General features: G+C 45.9%; 1 protein-coding gene across 11 annotated transcripts in view; it reads right to left on the reverse strand.

The window, feature by feature from the left end:
- Positions 1-23,455, reverse strand: part of LPIN2 (lipin 2) — a 375,312-nt gene that overhangs the window by 19,610 nt on the left and 332,247 nt on the right. For 9 of the 11 annotated variants that reach the window (XM_055559221.1, XM_055559220.1, XM_055559214.1 and 6 more), the window contains 7 exons: positions 22,063-22,263; positions 12,426-12,521; positions 10,387-10,688; positions 6,589-6,696; positions 5,822-5,945; positions 4,769-5,096; positions 2,353-2,452 (listed from right to left, as the gene is read on the reverse strand). In XM_055559221.1, coding sequence (XP_055415196.1) covers positions 2,353-2,452; positions 4,769-5,096; positions 5,822-5,945; positions 6,589-6,696; positions 10,387-10,688; positions 12,426-12,521; positions 22,063-22,254 — 1,250 coding nt within the window. In that variant the 5' untranslated portion in view covers positions 22,255-22,263. Of the gene's footprint in view, positions 1-2,352; positions 2,453-4,768; positions 5,097-5,821; positions 5,946-6,588; positions 6,697-10,386; positions 10,689-12,425; positions 12,522-22,062; positions 22,264-23,455 lie in introns of those variants that run through there. The other 2 variants (XM_055559213.1, XM_055559223.1) reach the window with 2 other exon arrangements.

Here is a 23,455-nt window from a genome sequence, read left to right on the forward strand (position 1 = left end):
ACAAAAGGCTGTGGTACTATACTCCTCTCATACAAAATTGCTGTAGTCCAAGGTTGCATTATTGTTAAAAGCAAGGCTTTTCTAAATTCATTTGTTACTTCATGAAAACAAAGAAATTAACCAAGTAAAAATTCTCGGGAGGCTGGACACACCTCAAGAAAGAAATGCACCAAGAAACCAGAAATAAACTGTTCCTACACTGGTGAGCCCCAGAACCAAAGTCGAGGTCACTCAACGCTTTCAGTTTTCTCAACAAGGCGTGCAAGCCAGGTTTTAGAAGCCGATCCTAAAGGAAACTTTTCGTAATGGAGCATAAATTTGAGAGGAAAAGGACATGGAAATGACACCTTACATCTCTTAGTCATGAATGTTTCCTACTCTACACCTTTTGAATGGATAATGTCACTGAAATACTTGTAGAATTATTAAATTATTTTATTCTTTTAAAAGCCAGTACATAAATGCATATCATCTCATGAAGTTACATGATCTTTAGAAAAAAATCTGAAATTTGAGCAGAAGGTGGCAGCAGAGTACAGCCCAGTCACAAATAGAAAGCAGTTTCAAACACCATCATCATGTTCTGCGCTTGAGCCTCTGACGAGAAGACGCTGGTGTCTGGGACTGAGCGATGCGCAACCACAGCACAGTTTTGAGATTAATCTGATCAACAGAATGTGCTGCTAACTGGAGACGCTGAAAAAGCCAAGGCCGCCTCAGCAGCAAACGCGGCTGCTGTGCTGGGGCCCCAGCAAGGCTGACCTAAGGGTGAGACAAGCACCACGCCCTCACCCTCCTGGGCACACGGGTGGCCCCTGCAGTCAGGTGTAGCCATGTGACCAGACGACTGTGCCGTCCCTATGGACAGAAGGCGTGTGCCGCCTCCTTCCCAAGCCGGGCCCCTGAAAACTGCGCCCCCAGCAGCCCTCCCCTTTCCCTGTAGAGGCCCCACGGGGACAGCGGAGCCTCAGGATGGGAGGGGCTGGTGCTCCAGAGCCCCCGTGTGCAAGGCCCCCCCAACACCATCACATGAGCAAGAAATGAACTGCTGCGGTCAAGCCACTGAGGTTGTGAGTTTTACCAGTTACAGCAGCCGGTGTGACCCTAACCGACACCCCCACTGAATACATGGAGGACGCCGACCGACTCAACAACGGGCTGCTAGAACCACGAGACTGTGCTTCAGGGTCGAGTTCAGCTCCAGCTACAAACACCAGCTCTTCAGCCAGGGTGCCGGTGACCACGATGAGAAAACGAATGCCTGTGAGCATTCCTAAGCCTCCCTGTCTCGCTTCCAGAAACCATCACTCACGACGTGAGCGGCTACGGCCCCAGACGGTCAGGCTGTCACAGCACAGGGTCGCCCCAGCGCAGTCGTCATGCTCCCCGTGTTTTAAGAAAGGAAACTAAGAAATGTCTTACATCTGTCCCAATGTAAACAAATGATTAAGGACTAGGAAATCAGAAACAAAGAGGTAATGTCAAGATAGCTTACGTTTTAACTTTCTGAATGAAAATAAAAACCAAAACAAAAGGACCAGTTTCAGTTCTCTCGCCTTAAAAACCCAACTACTACTCCTAACAAACGGGAGAAAGTCAGGAGGGCATTTTACGGATCCTGCAAAAATATCTGTAAAAATTAAGTATCCTCACATCAATCCTGTCTATTTTAAATAAAACCTTCAGATATGCTTTTCAATAATTTGTTTAAAAGTATTTAATTATGTGTGACTATGGCTCAGTGTATTCAAGCCATGAGAACTTGGGGGAAAGTAAACACTGTTCTTTGTGATCACAGAATATTATTTAATAAAATGGAATTTCCCCAAGAATGGAAATGGCCTTGGGAAAACCACCCAAATCTATCACTGCTAAGATTTTGGTGTTATTCCAAGCAGGGAGTCACAAAGGAGGAAGGGATGGCTTGGAAAGGAGGAACGGAAGTTTGGAAAGGCCCTGGAAGGGGCCCTACCAGATCCAGGCCTGTGAATAAGTGCAGCCTCACTGAAGAGTGGAGGCCCACTTTGTAAAGTGTCTTTGAATAAAGATGTATCACCTCTAAACACATAATAAAGGAAACAATGCTAATGAACAGGAAGAGCTAATCTGATGTCATGTCCATGTTACGCCCTTCCTACATGAGCTTGACAGGGGCACCTTCTCACTGTACTGAACATTTGTTCATAAATAGGTAAAACACAACACATGCACAATTTCTGGATTTTCCAAAATCTGAAGCAAGAATTCAACATAGCTGAAGGATACCAGCTCCTCGCTCCTTTTTCTAATGCTTTGCTCTGGAAACATCTAGAACATTTCAGAGTTGCCCACTCTGCAGTATAAACCCACTACCTTTTGGGGAAATACAGAGCTGCAACCTCAGGTTCCAGTGCCTTCAGGTCATCCAGGTAAATATCATCAGGCCCCTGGTGTTGGCTTCTCTTGTGGACACCTGGTTTTATTTAAAAAAAAAAAACACATCAGAGATGAGAACCTGATTACTCTTCATTCACAACTGCAAAAAAACAAAGGTTTGCAAACGATAAAACCAGCCATGACTGGACCTGCGGTGTACTTTTAAAGGCGTCATCTAACCTTTCCCCACTGCTGTTTCTCACCCAGCCAGGTGAAAGAGGTCAGCACTCCTGTTGCTGCTGCTGCTAAAAGAGGTTAGTACTCCTGCTGCTGCTGCTGCTGCTAAGTCGCTTCAGTTGTGTCTGACTCTGTGCAACCCCATAGATGGCAGCCCACCAGGCTCCCCCGTCCCTGGGATTCTCCAGGCAAGAACACTGGAGTGGGTTGCCATTTCCTTCTCCAATGCATGAAAGTGAAAAGTGAAAGTGAAGTCGCTCAGTCGTGTCCGACCCTCAGCGACCCCATTGACTGCAGCCTTCCCAGCTCCTCCGTCCATGGGATTTTCCAGGCAAGAGTACTGGAGCGGGACAGCACTCCTGACAGCTATCCAATAAACACGGGCTGAGTCTCGCATTCTTTCACCTTCTCTCATGTGAATCCTGGGCCCTAAGTCATTTATACTTGACAGTTTGGTTTCTTTTTATATATGAACGTGCATGAGTGCTCAGTTGCTTAGCAGTGTCCGACTCTTGTGACCCCATGAACTACAGCATACCAGGCTTACCTGTCCTTCACTATCTCCCCCAGAGCTTGCTCAAACTCACATCTATTGAATCGGTGATGCTACCTAACCATTCATTCTCTGCTGCCTGCTTCTTCTTTTGCCCTCAATCATTTCCAGCACATCAGGGTCTTTTCCAATGAGTTAGCTCTTCATAATAGGTGGTCAAAGTATTCAAGCTACAGCTTCAGCATCGATCCTTCCAATAAATATTCAGAGTCAATTTCCTTTAGGACTGATTGGTTTGATCTCCTTGCAGTCCAAGGGACTCTCAAGAGTCTTCTCCAGCACTACAGTTCAAAAGCATCAATTTTTTGACACCGAGCTTGCTTTATCGTACAACTCCCACATTCCTATATGACTACTGGAAAAACCATAGCCTTGACAAGATGGACCTTTGTCAGCAAAGTAATCTCTCTGCTTTTTAATATGTTGTCTAGGTTTGTCATAGCTTTTCTTTCAAGGAACAAGCATCTTTTAATTTTGTGGCTGCAGTCACCATCCACAGTGATTCTGGAGCCTAAGAAAATAAAATGCTATTGCTTCCACTTTTTCCTCATCTATTTGCTATGAAGTGATGGGACCAGATGCCATGATCTTAGTTTTTTGAATGTTGAGTTTTAAGCCATTTTTTTCACTCTCCTCTTTCACCCTCATCAAGAGGCTCTTTAGTTCCTCTTTGGTTTTTGCCATTAGAGCGGTATCATCTGCATACCTGAGATTGTTGATATTTCTCCCAGCAATCTTGATTCCAGCTTGTGCTTCATCCAGACTGGCATTTTACATGATGTACTCTGCACAGAAGTTAAATAAGCAGGGTGACAATATACAGCCTTGTTGTACTCTTTTCCCAACTTTGAACCAGTCAGTTGTTCCAAGTAAAGTTCTAACTACTGCTTCTTGATCCGCACGCAGGTTCTCAGGAGGCAGGTAAGGTGGTCTGGTATTCCCATCCCTTTAAGAATTTTCCAGTTTGTTGTGATCCACACAGTCAAAGGCTTTAGCATAGTCAATGAAGCGGAAGTATTTTCTGAAATTCCTTTGCTTTTCTTTATGATCCAACGGATGTTGGCAATTTGATCTCTGGGTCCTCTGCCTTTTCTAAAATCCAGCTTGTACATCTGGAAGTTCTCGGTTCACATACTGCTGAAGCCTCTCTTCCCTGGTGGCTCAGATGGTAAAGAATCTGCCTGCAATGCAGGAGGCCCGGGTTCAAACACTGGGTCAGGATGCCCTGGAAAAGGGAATGGCAACCCACTCCAATATTCTTGCCCGAGGAATCCCAAGGACAGAGTAGCCTGGTGGACCACAGTCCACGTGGCCGCAAAGAGTCGGAAAAGACTGAACAACACTTAAAGGGATTAATTTTACTCATTAATTGACTTTAATACCTTCATAATTTTTTTTTAGAGAATGCTTCTCAGCAGCCACGGCCGGGAGAGAGAGGAGGTCAGAGTTGGCTCTGGGGGTGCCCACAGTGTGATGGGGAAGCCACACTAAGCACTCCCCTATCCCCACCCTGGTGCGGCAGGTCCCGGTCGGGATGAGGGGGCCCAGTCCATCACCTGAAACCCTGGAATAATTCACTACCTAGATTCGGAGCTGCTGAGGTCAAACCAAAGCCCTGATTACCTCTCTTCTTGGAGGGCGAGTCGACCTTAGCAGCTGGTCGAGCTTCCGAGGGCGCCTCCACGAAGGGGGGTGAGGGAGGCAGGTGGCGGGCATCCAACCCTGCGGGGGGCTCCCGAGGGCCCGCTGCCAAGGCTGCCCCACCATGCTGCTTCCCTGGGGCTCGCGGCTTGGGCTTCACGATGGTGCAGACCGTTTCCCCCACCGAAGCGTCCTTCTCGACCTCACTCAGGAGGCTGTCCTCGCTGGGGATCACCCGGAAGTGGGTGTTTTCTGACGGCGTGATCATCGCTGTCCTGGGGTGATGCTCAGACCGCTCCCGTTTGCTGACCTGAAACAGGCATTGTTTCAACGTTAACTACTGTCGAAGGTGTCTGTTAACTCTGTTTCCTAACCTGGATGCTGGTGCATGTGTTAATTTTATTTATAACTAGCACACATTCACTAAACACATAATTTTGTATAAAACATTTCATAATTAAATAGTGGGAAAAACTATTCATTGCATTTTGTTCACTGTTATGATATTTATAAACGTGTTATATTTATAATTGTTCTACTATAAAGATCTAAGAACTGGAGAAGACGGGACACGTGAACATTTCAGATGGTAGAGGAAGAACACTTGATCACTCCAGGGAATTGAGGCCTGCCTTCACTACCTCAAGGCCCTGTCACAACAACGTAAAAAGCAAAATGTGTATTTTCAAAACACTACATTTTTTGTCCTCTCAAGAAAAGCATCGTCCCAATTTTTTCTTCTTTCACTAAGAGCTGACAAAAAAGCCTTCATAATCGATTAAGTTGCCTACTTAAACTTTCAGTGGAAGTTTTACTTTCCTTTAGGTACTTTAAAGTTTTTCCTGATTAAAATGTTAAATTAATGGTCAACATTATTGACTACACTGATGGATTCCTTCTGTTGTGAACACAGCATGAACGTTACGGATGGTGTTAACGTGGCTTCGCTTATGTGGCCACACGAGGGCGCCACCCCCTTTCACTCCCGTCACTGGTGCAAAAGCCACCCTCAGCCTGCAGCAGGGAACCCTCTACCTTGGTGGACTCCGGGAACCCGCCCCACGTCCACTCCATGTGGGACTCGGATCTGAGCAGGCTCCCGGCGGGCTTCACTTCCAGCTCTGAGTCGCTCTTAGGACAGGCCACCGGCGGGTAGGGGCTGCAAACACAGGACAAAGAAACGCGATGATGTTAAAGCTGAGAATTTCGGTCTTGCTGAGCTGAACAGAGGAAAAGAAATACAGAGAAACAGAAGTCTGACCACGTCAATTTCACCTGCAGATACAAAATAGCTACTTTTTCCACTTGAGTTCTTTAATAATAATAAAAACAACACCAACTAGCATTTACTGTGGACTTGCTGGGTCCTCAATAATATAATTATCCCGCTTGATTCTCACCTGAAATCAATGAGAAAGGCAATTTTATAGGAGAGGAAATGCATGGAAAGATGGGTAAAGTTAACATAATACAGAAAGAAACCGGACTTGAGCACAGAGTGTGACTGCACGTTTCTTCACAGTGTTACCCAGTTACACAATGAGCGGCTCACACCATCAAGAACTGCAGAGGGTCAGATTCTATGCTGATTATACAGATCCATACTGGCCAACCCTGAGAATAAGTCAGATGAAGTTTAGGAACAAGGCAATTACTGAGGGGGAAGGTCCATACTCGTGTGGAAAGCACACCTCCAGTCCTCTTCTGTATGAAAAACATGGAAGCATCAACATGTGGAGTAACAAAAAAGCTACTCAGCTTATCCTTCCTGTAAGAAATGAAACCATCTCCAGAACACTTACTTGTCTAAAGGGGACCAGTCTCCATCAGACAAGGGGTAGTGGTCTCTGGAATGGAAGAGCAGGGGCTCCTTATGTTCTTCTTCCTTTAAGGAAGCATTTGAAGATCTTCTGTGAAAGAAAAAAAAAAATCACAGAGACAGAACAATGTCACTTACACCAGTTTTATAATATCCCCCAATTATGACACTGTCTAAATGATACAAAAGAAGAAAGTCAAATGAACAATTAGTAACTAAGTCTCTTAAAAAGGGAAATCTACAGACTGAGGAGCCTAGCAGTCGACAGTCCCTGAGATTGAAAGAGGCAGACATGACTGAGCCATGCATACCACCTTCCATGAAGGAGAAAGGGGTTCACTGGTGCCACCTACTGGACACCACTGCAATCACCATCTAACCATGGGATAAACAGGAGGGACAGAAAAGATGTGATTAAAAACTCCTTTTTACATCGGGTAGGGGGTACTTCCGTCTAGTCAAAGCTATGGTTTTTCTAGTGGTCATGTATGGATGTGAGAGTTGGACTGTGAAGAAAGCTGAGCGCCGAAGAATTGATGCTTTTGAACTGTGGTGTTGGGGAAGACTCTTGAGAGTCCCTTGGACTGCAAGGAGATCCAACCAGTCCATCCTAAAGGAGATCAGCCCTGGGTGTTCACTGGAAGGACTGATGCTGAAGCTGAAACTCCAGTACTTTGGCCACCTCATGCAAAGAGTTGACTCATTGGAAAAGACCCTGATGCTGGGAGGGATTGGGGGCAGGAGGAGAAGGGGACGACAGAGGATGAGATGGCTGGATGGCATCACCGACTCGATGGACATGACTTTGAGTGAACTCCGGGAGTTGGTGATGGACAGGGAGGCCTGCCGTGCTGTGATTCATGGGGTCACAAAGAGTCGGACACGACTGCACTGAACTGAACTGAGGAGTACTTGACTCAGAGGCTACAAGAAGCAAACTAAGGCTTTATTGTACATTGCATCCAAGCCTTGCAAATCTGAAGCAGTAAAATCCTACCTTCAGTTCAGTTCAGTCGCTCAGTCATGTCCAACCTTAGGTATTACCTAATCAAGGACCTAAAGGAGTTTAGTAACTTGCCCAAAGTAAAAAAGCTAGTAAGTAGTTGTATTCAAAGCAAGCAAGCCTGCGTTCTTTTCACTACACTCTCCTGCATGTTACAGAAAATGGAAGCAAGCAGACAGATGAAGACAAAAGCTATGGCTTAAAAATTCAAAAATATAGGAAAAAAACTCTTAAAAACCCAGAACTTATTTTCAGTCTGAGAACTTTCTCTAAGTTAGAATCTGCAGGATGTAGGGATGTGAGGAAGATGACACAAAAGTATGACAGATGCTTTTAAAATTCATTCTCAGACCTTGGAACTGTAGAAGACTGAACTACTGCTAATAAGGTTTGAATTAATTTACCCTTTGGTTTTCCTGATTTGCAGAGTTAACAGAACTAACTTGCCGTATAACCTTGAAAACACCCCTCAGAAGCACTGAGGGTCCTAGTTTTTCATCTTTAATTAGAAATTTATCCCTTGTTCTGTGTACTTGACAAGAGTCAATGTGAGACTCGTGTGGTGTGTCATGCTGAGAGCACTGCGAAGTATATAGAAAAACTCTGAAAAGTTCAAACACTAAATACGATACAAATTCAAGAGCTCCTTACAGAAACCTTAATGCTCTACCAGGACAGACATGAGAATATCTATCACTTTAGTACCTAGACAAAAAGTACAGAAAGAAATCATTGTATTAATTTGTATTATCTCTTCTCTCCTTTACATCTTAATTCAATATGCTCTGCTTTACCGCCAACTGTTACGTAACTATTTTTCCTTTTGGCTGCATTTCCTAATTCAGGTTTTCCTAACCCTCATCTCTTTTGTCTCAGAAAGACTGAGCTCTGGCAAACCACTTCATTTAAGAGGAAAGATACATATATCATGTAAAAGGCTGATATCCAGATAAAAATATTGCATTTGTTAAAAGAGGAGACTGCAATGGTAAAAGCAGAAAGGGAAATCATGTGCTATGAAAAGTCCTTATCTACCAAATTTGAAAGGGTAGTACAGCCTGGCCTATTACTATTTACTTATTTGAAAGAGGTTTAAAAAGAGCAACATAAATGCCATGGAAAATTTTTTCTTTAAACGTATCTTTGGAATATATTTCAGCACAGTATAAAAGATGGGGCTTCCCTGGTGGCTCAGACAGTAAAGAATCTGCCTGCAATGTTGGAGACCTGGGTTCAACCCCTGAGTCAGGAAGATCCCCTGGAGAAGGGAATGGCTACCCACTCCAGTATCCTGGGCTGGAGAACTCCATGGACAGAGGAACCTGGTGGGCTACAGTCCATGGGGTCACCAAGAGTAGGACACGACTGAGTGACTAACACACACACACACAGGGCTGCAAAGAGGACATGACTAAACGATACACATACACCCCCGCCACACACACACAGTAAACCAAGAAACTCAGCAAAGCAAACTGGATTTAATAAAATATTGAGACACAGAGAAAGAGACCAGGCACCATTAAGAATTTACAAGCCCTGGAAGGCAGGACATGTCTTCTCTGGGCAGATCTGGACAAAAATAGAACTCATTAGTTCAGATCCATCAGAGTGATGGAAAAAGCTGCTGATGCTGAGGTTCCCTTAGGTCTGTGATTCACGAAAACCTGCCGAGCACGTTCAAAATGCACACATACCCAAGGACAGGCAGCCAGGAGGCTGAACGTGAGGGGCTAAGTAAGCCTGTGGCGCGGGGATGTAAGGGAGAGTACAGCTGAGAGCGTGAGGAAGAGCAGCGCTGACTCTATGCTGAAACGCAGCACAAACGTCTACATCAACCCTGAACAGCAGAGGATCTCAGGCCGGCCAGATAATCTAACGCTGGTTAGGGCTGCGGGGGGAGGCCCAGCTGAAGTTTGTGGATAGTGCGTCTGGAGCACTTCAGGCTTCATAGACGACCCCTAACATCATGGCTCCAAGTTCAGCTTTACTGTGTAAAACAAGTACTTTTCTCATTCAAAAGCCAACAGAGGTTCCGTGATGTTCACAACTATTGATTCAATGAACTGCACACTTAGATCCATGAATATTACTGTATGTAAATACACCCCAGTTTCTAAAGCACAGGGACAAAAACCAACAGAAAGTCAAAGTCAGTGGCCTGAATCATCTACATGGATAAATCAGAGGGACTAAATGAGCTTTTATCTCTTCAGCTGGCAGCAGGGATGTAAGAGATACGGGGTTGCTAATGCCCAGGGCCAGAGTTCACTGCTGACACCAGCTGACCCTTGCCCTCAGCTTAGGGTCAGTCAGTCCATCTCAGTGTGACTAACGATCAAGTTTGCATTTGGAAACAGGACACGCCCCATAAAAGACCCCTCTCGACAGGGCAGAAGGGGGCTGGTCAGTGTCTGTTTCATGCAGCAGAATGAAGGGGAGGGGAGGGAGGCATGGAGACCCTCGTCCCTGCAGACTGACATGGGTGTCCTCTGAGGCCAGAGACGGTCAGGAAGGCAGCAGCAGCCTCCAGCCCCTGCAAGCCTGTCTGCCCTGGTGGATGGAAAGCAGAAACATCTTTCTGATGGTGTGATTATAGTCCTACACTGTGGTCTCTGCTGGGTGTTGTAAGCATCTCCATTGCACATCTGCCCTGGAGACGGTACACAGCATCACCCACATGAAAACCCTCCTCCTTCCCAGAGCCACCTGTGTCCAAGTGCATGGCTTTCAGGGCAGACACATCTGGACATCTTTGCTTCTGTCCCTCTTGCCTACCTTGCTGACTGGGCCCCCTTGTCATCGTCGGAGCTCAGATCCACACCCGTGGCGTCCTCGGCAGGGGGCGACACGGCCTGCTCCTCCTTCTTACTGTCCTGTTTGCATTTCTTCCTCCTTCGTTTTTTCTTTTTCACAGAACTGGGGGTGAAGACTGTCTCTGCTTCCAGGATGTGGGCAACGTCCGGACTCTGAGAAGGTCTTTCATTTCCACCTGGTTTCACCAAAGGGCTGTCGACGTCTGTAAAGAACTGATCTTCAGTAGGGATTGGTGAGGTGGCCAGGTAAGCAGGGAGCTTCTCCTTAAAGAGAACATGAGAAAGAAAGTTTGACAAACCCTATGGTGAATCAAAACAGCAGTGATTCTGGCTGAGCCTAAACCTCACGGTGGTACAAAGAACACCTACCCAGCCCCCGAAGGTGAGGCAGTCACACTGACCACCACCTGCATAGGTCTCCACCCCCTGCACAGCTAAGCCTTAGCTCGTGTGGGTCCACGCAGCCGAACATAGTGGAGGAGGGACATGCCGGGTCAGCACAGGGCACGTGGAAGCTCAGACAGAACAGATTCACTGTTGGGGGAGCGGGCGGGCGGGTGAGCTGAACGTGCATTAGCACAAGGAAGGTTCGAGAAACGCACGTCCATACCATGGACTATCATGCAGTGATGGAAAGGACGATGCTCAGTCTAGAACTTCTGACTCAGCGGGGATGTTGATAACAACAGCGGGAGAAACAAAAGGTCAGTAAGTGGAGGCCAGAGGGATACTGGTAATGTTTATCCCTCTTTAAACCAGGAGCCGCTGGAAAGCGGGGCTTCTCTTCACGGTCTGTATGGACAGCAGTGAATCTAGTGTTGTTGAATGAACTGCAATTTGTAATTTTTAAAGAAAAGCACATTATGCTAAAGAAAATCTGACCAACTGGGTCATATGCGGAATAGGAAAAAAAGGCTGGAAAGCTGACACTCTGTGGAGCAGTTCTAAGTGGAATCATGAGAAGTGACGTGTGAAGCAGGCAGCAGACTCTCAGCACCCAGTCCTCTCACTGCCAGATTTACAGGGAGCCTCGTCAGCACGACAGGTTACATCAGAGATGTTCATTCTCATGATAACTCACTGCTTCTTTCTGCCTTTCGCCTGTGTCTCTGATAGGGAAATTTTTTCTCCAGGGCAAGTAAATGCAAATAAGACAACATGAAAACAAGTAATTAAGATACTAGGAGGAACACTGGTCTGGTAGGTTCCCCTTCATAATCACCGGTTCCTGCTGCCCTCCATACAGTACTGATGCTGCCAGCCCCGAGTGAATGATGATGAACGATCTCATTCCGCTGTTGTTTTTCTTTGGGAATTTATGGCATCAAACTAGCAGTTCATCTTCACAAACAAAAAAAAGTAGCTCTCTAGTCTTAATAATTTGAAGCTATCATTTTTGCTCTGAGATTTTATTCTCCACAATGAAAGATTTAATTATACCCCCTAAGAAGTTGTAAGAAGATTCACTTAAATCAATCAGGAGCAGCTTAGACACATTCACATCAGTGGATACACAGGGAAGGGGGTCAGCTGTGCTCTCGCTGAAAGAGGCCAAACACGCAGCAATCACACATAAAGGGCAGAGGCCAATTAGTCACATCTCCCCAGATCATAATAAACTAATGCACCTCACTATCAAGGATCGGGATATAATGTCCCCAACAGAAACCTCAAACGCGTTCCCAAGTTCAAAGGTCACGTGTCCACATGCAGACGCAGCCTGCTGTGCGTCTGTGATGCCTCGGGTGGAGTTGAGCGTGCTCAGGTCAAGGTGTGAACTGTGCAGGCACCACCTGAGAAAGTCACAGGGCGCTCACAGTGGGGGCCGTGCCAGGGCCTTCGCACGTGGGCAGCCTGGACCTCAGGGCTGGAGGTGGGGGGAGTTCCTCCCGCTCCAGCTCCCTTCCACAACCCAGTTCTTCAACCCAAAGTGAAAGCTCATCTAGCCAGCAGTGACCATCCAAGAGTGCGCGGCGCACGTGGCCCGCCCCCAGGACTTACATACTCCTCTTCCGTTTCCTCTACAAAGAAGGCTTCCCCGTTGTCACCCAACTTCATGTGGAGATCCACAGCGTCGCCATTGATCTCTATGTCAATCTAGGAGCAGACACAGTGAGGCTGAGCAGTGAACGTCCATCCTCCCAGCTCAACAAAGCCCAGACTCCAAGCTCTCAGGCTGAGCTTAGTCCTGAGGCTCCCAGAGAGACCCTCCACTCCCTGCCCCACCCCACGCCCTCCCCACGTCCCACCCCTACGACACCACAGATGGAGAGAAAAGGCTTGATCACCTATTTTCATAACAAACTTTAAAAGTCTATTTTCCCAAATGTCATAAAATGGGGCCAGTGTCACTGTCAGCACACACTGGAGCCCCTCTGGAGAGCACCATGTTTTTCTGGAAGGAAAGCTATCACCAACCTAGACAGCGTATTAAAAAGTGGAGACATTACTTTGCCGACAAAGGTCCATCTAGTATCTTCAGTTTTTCCGGGAGTCATGTATGGATGTGAGAGTTGGGACTATAAAGAAAGCTGAGCACCAAAGAATTGATGCGTTTGAACTGTGGTGTTGGAGAAGATTCTTTGAGAGCCCCTTGGACTGCAAGGAGATCAAGAAATCAGTCCTGAATATTCACTGGAAGGACTGATGCTGACGCTGAAACTCCAGTACTCTGGCCACCTGATGTGAAGAACTGACTCACTGGAAAAGACCCTGATGCTGGGAAAGACTGAAGGCGGAAGGAGAAGGGGATGACAGAGGATGAGATGGTTGGATGGCATCACCAACTCGATGGACGTGAGTTTGCGTAAGCTCCAGGAATTGGTGATGGACAGGGAAGCCTGGCATGCTCTAGTCTATGGGATTGCAAAGAGCCAAATACGACGGAGCAACTGACCTGAACTGGAGTCACAGCACTGCCAGGCCTCCCGTGAGAGACTTGGGTCAGCAAGAACCTCAGCTCCCAGACTGTGCTGATCATGTGACTACAGGAAGCACACTCACCACCAGCCCCTCCGTCTACAGTCACCCAGTCATCTTGCGGTAACCACAGGGAGTGGCTTGAGGCTTGCCTCGGATACTGAAATCCACACACGCCCAAGTCCCTTACAGAGGAAAGGGCGTCATCCTTGCACAGAACCCACCCACATCTTCCCATGTACTCTAAAGTCATCTCTAGACTACTTCTAATACGTAGCACAATATAAATGCTATGCAAACACTTGCCAGTGCATAGCAAATGAAGTTTTGCTTTTGGGAACTTTCTGGAAAAATTTTTTCCAAGTATCTTTGATCTATGATTGGTTGAAACCTTGGATGCAGAACCCGCGGATACAGAGGGGCGACTAGACAGAAGCAGCAGAGGCCCATCATGACCACGGGCTCGTCACATCGCTTCTTCAGAGCCTGTCAGTGATCAGTCCCAGCACATGTGTCCCTCAGGTCAGCCACAGGCGGCAAAGCGTGTGGTTGGGCTGCCTCCTGGTCTCCCAGCGACAAACGCAGCTTACACCTTATGAAATGGACAACGGAAAGAGGACACTGGCCAGGACCAAAGTGCAGTTAAAGAAACAAACAGTTACAGTGCTGGGAGAGAAACCAAAACGGACATCAGCAGTTACAGAAGCAGCAGCCAAGCATGCAAACAAGAGACCCAGGACGTGTGGCAGAGGAACCTGGAGGGAAGGGGCTGAGACAAAAGGATGCAGACGGAGAGGAAGGGACACGGGTAAAACCCTCAGGCCGAAGCAACTCCCCGAGATGCCTCGGGGCATGGCAATTCCAAAGGATCAAAAGCTGGAAGCTGAGGCAGATTCAGAAAGGAGCAGAGCAAACTGCTAAGACAATGAGAAGACACTTGTTCCACAGTGCAAGTGTTATGTCAAGAAGGCAAGAGCTGTTCACACCACTCCTGATGAGTGTTTTGTGAAGAAATAAGACACTTATTTCTCATGTTTGGAACTGCAGTGCACTAAGTACTATTTTACCATTTCTCATTTTCCTGTACATTTATAACACAGAGTTTTGGCAAGTTTTGACCAAAGCTTATAGAGGTCATGGACAAACCCTAACTTCCCTCACTGACTAAATGTGCGGGGTTTCCGCTTGCCCATTTTCATTATCTGTATTACTGTGCAAAGTGAGGCGTGTTTATATAAATGAAATACTGCTATATCATTTAAAAATAATGCAGTTGTTTATCTGCAGGTTCTGAATACTTTTAAATATTTTACAATAATAAATACTAACTTTCACAACTCTTACCAATAACTTGTGAACTCTGGCTTTAGACTGTTCAGAGACAGAGACAAACACACAAAGGCATAATATAGACGTTAAGTGGAACAATCTGTGAGCTCAGTGTCCTTAGCTCTGCACGGCCCTTGTGGTGGGAACAACTGCACGGTCCACTGGCTGTTTCCACTGAGGACCAGGGATCCCTTCTGACCACAGCTGAGCCTAGTTCATTTCCAGCTCCATCTTCCTGGGAGTAACCAAATGATGGGATAAGCAACATCATATTAAACAATATTAGTTGACGTATGTTGTCAATGCTTGTTATAACATAACAGTGTTTAAGGGAAGAAAAAGAAAATGAACCTAAGTAACTTTGGAGAACAGTATGCGGACTATAGAATTCTAGGTTTAAAGGCAGAAAAAAAACTCTGATCAGATACTGTACTGCAGTTAGTGATTTCTTTTTAATCACAGAGATGTGGGTTCAGAATCCTGAAACTCCTTTATATGTATTCTAGGACTGAACAAACATGTTGTTTACTGTGGATAATGAAAGGCATGGTGCTCACTGTCGGAGAAAGATGCTGCAATGAGGAGATGAGCCCTGAGGTGCCAGGTTGGAAGTGGGGCGATGCTGCAAACCCCCAGTTCTTACAGGCGGGTACAGACACAGGTACTTACACATGTGAATCCTGCCGCTCTGCCGGCTGGGGAGCCATAGGCAATTGCACCTCAGACCAGTGAGCGTACCCAGCGACCAGATCTTTGTTTCCAGACACTGTTCTCCAATCAAAGAAACCAAAGCTCCCTTCAATTCAGTTCTGTTGCTCAGTCATGTACAACTCTTTGCGACCCCATGGACTGCAGCACGCCAGGCCTCCCTGTCCATCACCAACTCCCGGAGTTTACTCAAACTCATGTCCATCGAGTTGGTGATGCCATCCAACCATTTCATCCTCTGTCATCCCTCCTCCCGCCTTCGATCTTTCCCAGCAGCAGAGTCTTTTCTAATAAGTCGGTTCTTCGCATCAGGTGGCCAAAATATTGGAGTTTCAGCTTCACCATCAGTCCTTCCAATGAAAATTGAGGACTGACTTCCTTTAGAATTGACTAGTTTGATCTCCTTGTAGTCCAAGGGACTCTTAAGAGTATTCTCCAACACCACAGTTCAAAAGCTCCCTTGGAGAAATAATAATAATTCCAGGGTTGAGGCAGGGAGAGTAGATTCTCCTGGAATATCTTCCAGTGCCAGAAAAGTAACAAGGAAGTGCTCAAAAAACGAGTGCGTTTCAAAAGTACTCAGCTCGAAGGAGTTAAAAACGACCGAATCTGGGACAATCTTAGCAACTACTGAAATAATGATAATAATGATTACAACCCACAGGGTAAAATTAATATCCATGAGTCCACACCAATCTAATAATTGAATAGCTAAGTAAGTAAGAGAATAGCTCTTTGACAAAGTACAATTTCAATGAATAAGTGGAGCGCAAAGAATGGAAACAAAGTCACCATTTGGGAAACACCACAGCAATCACACACAGCAAAGTCCACTGTGACCCCTAAAATTCCTGGTGAGAGCATAATGAGAGACAGGCTATGCGCACAGTCTCAAGGTTTCTTCCCACAAATAATCTCACAGCCACCACTCAACAGCGAGCAGAGTTACCACCACCAGCAAGGAGGGTGCACCTCATGCCGTGTCATTCTCACCCAAACGAGAAAGCATCAGAGAACTCAAACTGAGGGACCATCTACACGGTAACTGTTCTGCACTCTAAGAAGTCAAGGTCATACGGAAAGACGGGACTGTTGGGTGAGAGCAAGGAGGGATCCTGCAACAGAGAAAAGACACGAGCAGAAAAACTGGTGAAGTGGTAATAAAGTCTGTGTCATTTGCTGTTCAGTTGCTTAGTTGTGTGCGACTCTGCGATCCCACAAACTGCAGCACGCCAGGCCTCCCTGTCCTTCACCGTATCCTGGAGTTTGCTCAGATTCATGTCCACCGAGCTGGTTACGTTATCTAACCACCTTATCCTCTGTTGCCCCCTTCTCCTTTTGCCTTTGATCTTTCTCAGCATGAGCGTCTTTTCCAATAAAGCATCTTTTCCAATAAAGTCTTTAGCTGACACTTTATACTGATGTTGACTTCCTGGTTCTGATCATCGTACTACAGTCAGGTGGAACGTGAACACGAAGGGAAGAGGCTGGGTGAAGGGTATATGGAAACTTTAAAAACTTGCACTTGCAACTTGTCTGTACATCTAAAACAAATTAAAAAATATGTCAACATAATGAAACAAAGCCTGAGGAACTGTCACAGAGTGGAGGAGACTAAGAGCACAGGATGGTGAGAGGCTCCGTGTCACGGCGATGGCCTCCCGGTGGCTCAGAAAGTACCGAGTCCACCTGCAATGCGGGAGACCTAGGTTCGATTCCTGAGTTGGGAAGATCCCCTGGAGATGGGAACAGCTTTCACCCCAGTATTCTTGCCTAGAGAATCCCATGGACAGAGGAGCCTGGTGGGCTACAGTCCATGGGGTCACAAAGAGTTGGACACAACTGAGCGACTTTTATGGGTGCACATGTGTGTTTAAACTTATCAAGTATGGCCTTTGAATATGTGCAGTTGGTGTGTTAATTATAAAATAAAACTGTAAGAAAAGGATAACACTATAAAAGGAAATCAGAAAAATAGGCAACTAAGAAATGAATCCAAAATAAGTGAAAAATCTTATGTAAAAAATTCCTTATTTCAGAAATGTTAATGATTATTTTACACAAAGCTCACATTTCTTTTACTTGTTAAAACAAAGAGGAGCATGAAGCAGTTTCCATAGGACAAGCATTAACCCTCACTCGCCTCCCAGCTGGCCCTTCTCAGTGCTATTACTCGGAACGTTTACTGAAAAAAGTGGCGTATGACGAGAACTCTAACTCCTCTAAAACAAAATGCTGCAACAAGCTCCCGAGCCAAGAAAAAAACATACTTTCAGACAAGTGTTTAAAGTTTTCTTTCATAATAAACTAGTTGAAGTTACATACGCATCTAGAGTCAAGTAAGGCTTCTGAAGCAGCTGAAATAATAGCAGCTTCTTCCAGAGTCGTAGGAAGACTGTCTCTAATCAAAAAAGTTATATGAGAACTGCAGAAAGAAAAAAATTTGCTCCATAATGCCAAATTTCAAGTTTCTCAGGATGACTTAATTTATTCAACTAGACTCAGACCTATAATTTAAATAACCCATGTTTGTTGACTGACTGCTACATAAAATTTGAAAGTTAAACTAAATAGAACAAATGAAATATTTAAAGTTATTCTATCTTAGATTAAAAAAAATAACAACAGATTCAAACTAATACCATCCTTTAAAACACTCATTTTTGGAGGTTACCCATTTATCTGACATACCTGGGGAAATGGAAGAATGCTTCTCCAGGATGCAGATCCAAAGTTTGTTCTAAAACCATTCTTAAACAGTTAACCCTTAGGTTTACATTTATAGTCCTTATTTTTAGGGATCAAATGTGACTCTTTTTGAGGGGGTGGGGTGCCACGCAGCATGCAGGATCTTAGGTCCTCCACCAGGGATTGAACCCGGACCCCTGAGTGAAAGCCCTGAGTCCCAACCACTGGATCACCAGGAATTCCTAAATGTGACATTTCTTGATTTGACTCTAAATGGAGCTTGGTTCTTTCCAAAAATTAAATCGAACATCAAGATTGTGCCAATACTGAGAATACTTCAAGGAATATGCCATGAGTCCTTTAGGTCTCAAAGGAAAAATACTAAAAATATTTTGAGAGAGGGCACCAAGTTGGAATGAATGGTTCCCAAGGTGACTATTTTATTAAAGAGGACCCTCATTTTTGTTTTTTCATGTTTTTAATTTTTTAAAAATTTATTTACTTTTATTTGGAGGATAATTGCTTTACAATATCGTGTTGGTTTATGCCATACATCAACATGAATCAGCCGTAAGTACACATATGTCCTCTCCCTCTTGAACCTCCCTCCCACCCCATCCCATCGTGTAGGCTGTCACAGAGCACCAGTCTGAGTTTCCTGCATCCACATCAAACTCCCACTGGCTATCTATTTACTTATGGTAGTGTATATGCTTCCATGCTCCTCTCTCCATTCGTCCCACCCTCCCCTTCCGCTTCAAAGTTTGTTTTAAAACCATTCTTAAACAGTTAACCCTTTGGTTTACATTTATAGTGTCCACTAGGAGAATCCTCACTTTGAAGTGCCAATATTACTTTCAGTGAAGTGAAAGTCGCTTAATTGTGTCCAACTCTTTGCGACCCCAAGAATTCTCCAGGCCAGAATACTGGAGTATTCTGGGTAGCTGCTGCCTTCTCCAGGGGATCTTCCCAACCCAGGGATCGAACCCAGATCTCTGGCACTGCAGGCAGATTCTTTACCAGCTGAGCCACCAAGGAAGCCCAAGGAAGAAGTTTACTTCTAGTAAACTGGCTTCTAAAACACTCGTTTCCATATGGTCATATTTCCTACATTGTGCCTTTTGCTCAACACATATGACAGATGTTGAAACAGAACTAATTCTGGGGGGTGCTGGCAGTAGCAGGCGCGTGTTTTGGCCACTCTTTGGGTGGGTGTATCTCTGTTCCCTTTGGAGATCCAGCCTCCTCTGTTTCAGAGCATCTATTTCCAGTGGTTATAGAGAGCAGAGGTGGGGCTGCTGCCCCAGCCAGGCCAATCAATACATTTCACCCCCAGCTATGGTGACTGGTCCCCGAGATGTATGTGACCAAGTCTGACAGGGAGACTAACTCTGGTACTTTTGCAGAAAGGAGAGGCTGTCTTCCCACTGCGGCTGCTGAGTCCACGGAGGTCAGCCCGCGTGTGTGGCAGCTGCTGTGCATTAGACACACACAAGGGGCAGAGCTGAAAGGCCAGGCAGACGATTCCCGTGACACCTTCAGCAGCTCTGAGTAAAGACACACACAAGGGGCAGAGCTGAAAGGCCAGGCAGACGATTCCCGTGACACCTTCAGCAGCTCTGAGTAAAGACCCGAGTATTTCAAATCCTCCTGGACTTCAGTTACACAGGCCAATTTAATTCCTTTTTTGCCTAAGCTAGTGTGACATGGACTTTTGTCATCCATGATGGAAACGGTCCTAATACACGGGGTTATTTACCTTTGATAAGCAATTAAATCATCAGTTTTGTGTTAAATCAACAAAATTAATATTTCAAAATATCAAGTACATCTTTATCTTCTGAAAGTAAACTCCTGAATTATGAAAACTACAGGGAGTACTATGTTCTATCAAGCAAAGAACATGGCAGCGGCAGTGGGAAAATCATTACACTGCCTCTTCCCTTAAAACCAGAGGTTTTCAGGTGGTTAGGATCTCAAGTTGGAGAAGGAAATGGCAACCCACTCCAGTGTTCTTGCCTGGAAAATCCCAGGGACGGGGGAGCCTGGTGGGCTGCCATCTATGGGGTTGCACAGAGTCGGACACGACTGAAGCAACTTAGCAGCAGCAGCAGCAGGATCTCAAGTTCACTTCATAGGTGTCCCCATGCTTGAAAATTGGGTTTTTAATTTAAAATCAACTTCCCTGGTGGTTCAGTGGCTAAGACTCCCCACTCCCAATGCAGGAACCACGGGTTGGATCCCTGGTCAAGGATCACATGTCATAACTAAGACCCAGTACAGCCAAATAAATAATCTAAAATAATAAAATCAATAGACAGCTTTCCCCAATCCAAAATGACCTAAAATAACACAATTTCTCCAAACTGCCAGTGTCTCAAGGCAGACATGGTTTTGGTTTTACTGTCAAAGGAATGCTATGCTTTGGTCAAACAGCCAAATTTCCTCCCAAATACATCCTTTGGGTCTCTGGGCTACCAAGGGAAGGAATGGGAAAGAACCTTTCTCCTTTCCTGGGCCTCATGGATAGACTTCTATTACAAGCTTGACGAGCTGTTTATATAGCACAATGATGTGTGCAGCTGCATGCGGAACTGGATGACTATCTCAGAGGCATACAGCATGCAGGAAGAGATGCTGCCAGCTGCGCTTACAGATGCACACAGGTGTGCACACATCAGCCTGCAGGTTCCAGTTCGGAGGCTAGACGACTTATCCAATCGTCTGACCAAAAATCCAGATCACAGAGGGAAGTGGAGGGCGGGAAGCCCTATGAGTCATTTTACAAACAGATCCTTGCACAACTACCGGGAAATTCCAGTGCAGGAACGGTTGCTAATTCTCCCAAAGCAGATACAGTCTGAAAGCACACAAGATTAGCATTACCAGAAAGTAAGAAAAAGTTCCAGGGATGCTCAACTGTGGCTAAACACGCTTGCAATGGAAAGTTTCCTAGTCCCTCAGGACATCGCCGCTTCTTGTGGTTTCTAAACGGGGACTCTGAACAGAGGCCGGGCCACACAAGCCCCGCCACCCTGGTTCTCCAGGCTCTTTCAAAATAATGTAAGCTCAATTAAGACAGAGGGAAGTTTCTATTTTAAAGAGTAAGATCAGCTGATTAGCCAAAATCTGAAAAAAAAAAAAAAAAAAAAAAAAAAAAAAAAGATGTCTGCAACTTAGGACAGTGGTCCTCTGACATGTACTTCTGTGGATCTTTCACTGGGGTTGAAAATCCTGACAGAATCTCCTTATGCTGTTTAGGGAGAAAACATGGGCCACGAGTAGAAAGAAAATCACTGCTATGTACCTGCGAAGCTTACTCTTAGCTCAGCTTTTTCTAACATGATCGACATCAATCAGATACACTAACAGACTTCCCAAGTGCTCCCTAACCTGAAGGAAAAAGGATGTTAAAAAAAGAAAAAAGAAAACCAACACCTTCTTTTTGAAAGAAATCATCCCTAAAATAATAAAAGCCTGTGGATTTTCACTTCAGTCAGATTTGTGAAAAAATCCTGGTATTTACAACAAGATTTTACAGCTTTGCAAAAACAAATGTAGAACTTTGGCGTTAATTTCATTTAAACAAATATACTCCTGAGCATACCAACCTACTCTATCCAGTTGGTCTGTAGGCATAACACTAAATATTTTGAAGTTCTGTATAAGGTAAAGGCACTTTTCTAAATACACCTAACTTCCCCATTTAAAAACTCTAGTTTGGGTTTGAATTTTCTAAGTTGCCACACACAGGACTATTAAAATGATTTTCACTTCTTTTCCCCACAAGACTTCCTGTGGGAGGACTTTGAGGATTTAGAAGCAAACTCAATAGCAGTATGAAGGGTGGACTTCAACACCACCCTTCAAGGGTATCTTCAACAGCAGACAGGTTCTCAAAACAGAAGCAGGGAGGTCCCGGGAGCTCACGGGAAGGGCTGACCCTGCTGCACCCCACCGCCCAGGGGACAGAGCACACGCGACCGGCACTCACCACCTTCTCCTTGGACCTCAGGACCCCCAGCTTCCCGAAGCGCACGTGGAAGGGAGAGCACTGGTAGGAGCCATCCAGCTGTCGCACAACCACCACGTCGATGCAGCCGGACAGCGTGGCCTGGTTGATGCCCTTGTAGAGCTCCTTCACTGTGACGATCACCTGCCCCGCCAGCTGCCCCACATAATTCATGGTTTGAGACTAAAAGAGACAGAACAGATTGGATGAGATGTTAACACTGAGTTTGTGGATCTAATGACAACGGCAGAGAAAAAGCTGCAGTGACGACATGGCCCACGTGTCCCCCAGACTATTATCCACCCTGTGACGCTCGCCCCTCCATGTCACGCTGACGTGGTAGCTACACACGTCCACGCATGGGCAGCCCCAGCCCGTCCACCGTGGAACTGAGAAGTGGCCGAGCTGGGCGTGCAGAAGTCCCCTTCCCTCTTTCAGCATCTCGGATCAAGCCTACTACCACGAGGTGCTTCCCCTCAAAGTACAGAACCTGCAGGAACCACCAAGGAACCCCGACAGCATTCAGCCCTCCTGCCCGAGACAGCTGGGTCCTGCGTAAAATGCATCCACTGAGGAAGAAGCCATGCAGAACAGTGAGTGAAGATCACCCCCGAGAGGAAGTTCCTGTCACGAAGTGCATGAGAGATGGATTTTCTACAGAATTAAGACTATGGTTCAAAGACACGCTAGGTTAAACAACCGGTGAGCAAGGCTGGGCTGAACCGATTTGTAACAAACCCTTCAGAGCTTCAGCACAGCTCACTAGAACACACGTTCACGTGCCACAAAGTTCAAAGCACAGAAAAAAGGTCTAATCCTGTTCCTTAATAACAATTCACTATTTAAGTCAGGACCACCAGACTGCAGAGTGTCCTCCAGGAAGGGTCAAAAGGGCGAGGGTACCTGCCTGGGGTGCAGGGTCCCCATCCATTTCATCTAACCACAGGATGGGGGCCTGTGCCCCCGGCTCTTCCGTTAGCCCCTCTTTAGTCCTAAGGTTGTCAAATTTCATTTCCGGTGACCCACACAATCACAGTTCATCCATTAGACACTGGCTCTCCTAGCAGAGTGTCGAAGCACAACCGAGGAAAACACCTTCCTGAGGAGAGGAACACAACCCTGACAAGAGACCCTCCCCGCCTCAACTTCCGCTGAAGCAGAGATGCGACAGGCTCTTCTGCAGAGGATTCACCATCAGCACGGCTGCCTCTCTAAACCCGGATCAAAAGCTCTGATCGTGAGATCAAAGTTACAGGCTCAGAAAAGTTCCCAGAGAGCACGTTCTAGCTGTAGGAAAGTCCAAATCTGAACTGGAAGGACACACGCCCTGCCCACACAAGCCCAGGGCCCCCCGGCGCCCGTGCCGCAGAGATGC

This window comes from Bubalus kerabau, chromosome 21, assembly GCF_029407905.1.
Source record: "Bubalus kerabau isolate K-KA32 ecotype Philippines breed swamp buffalo chromosome 21, PCC_UOA_SB_1v2, whole genome shotgun sequence".
Taxonomy (NCBI): Eukaryota; Metazoa; Chordata; class Mammalia; order Artiodactyla; family Bovidae; genus Bubalus; species Bubalus kerabau.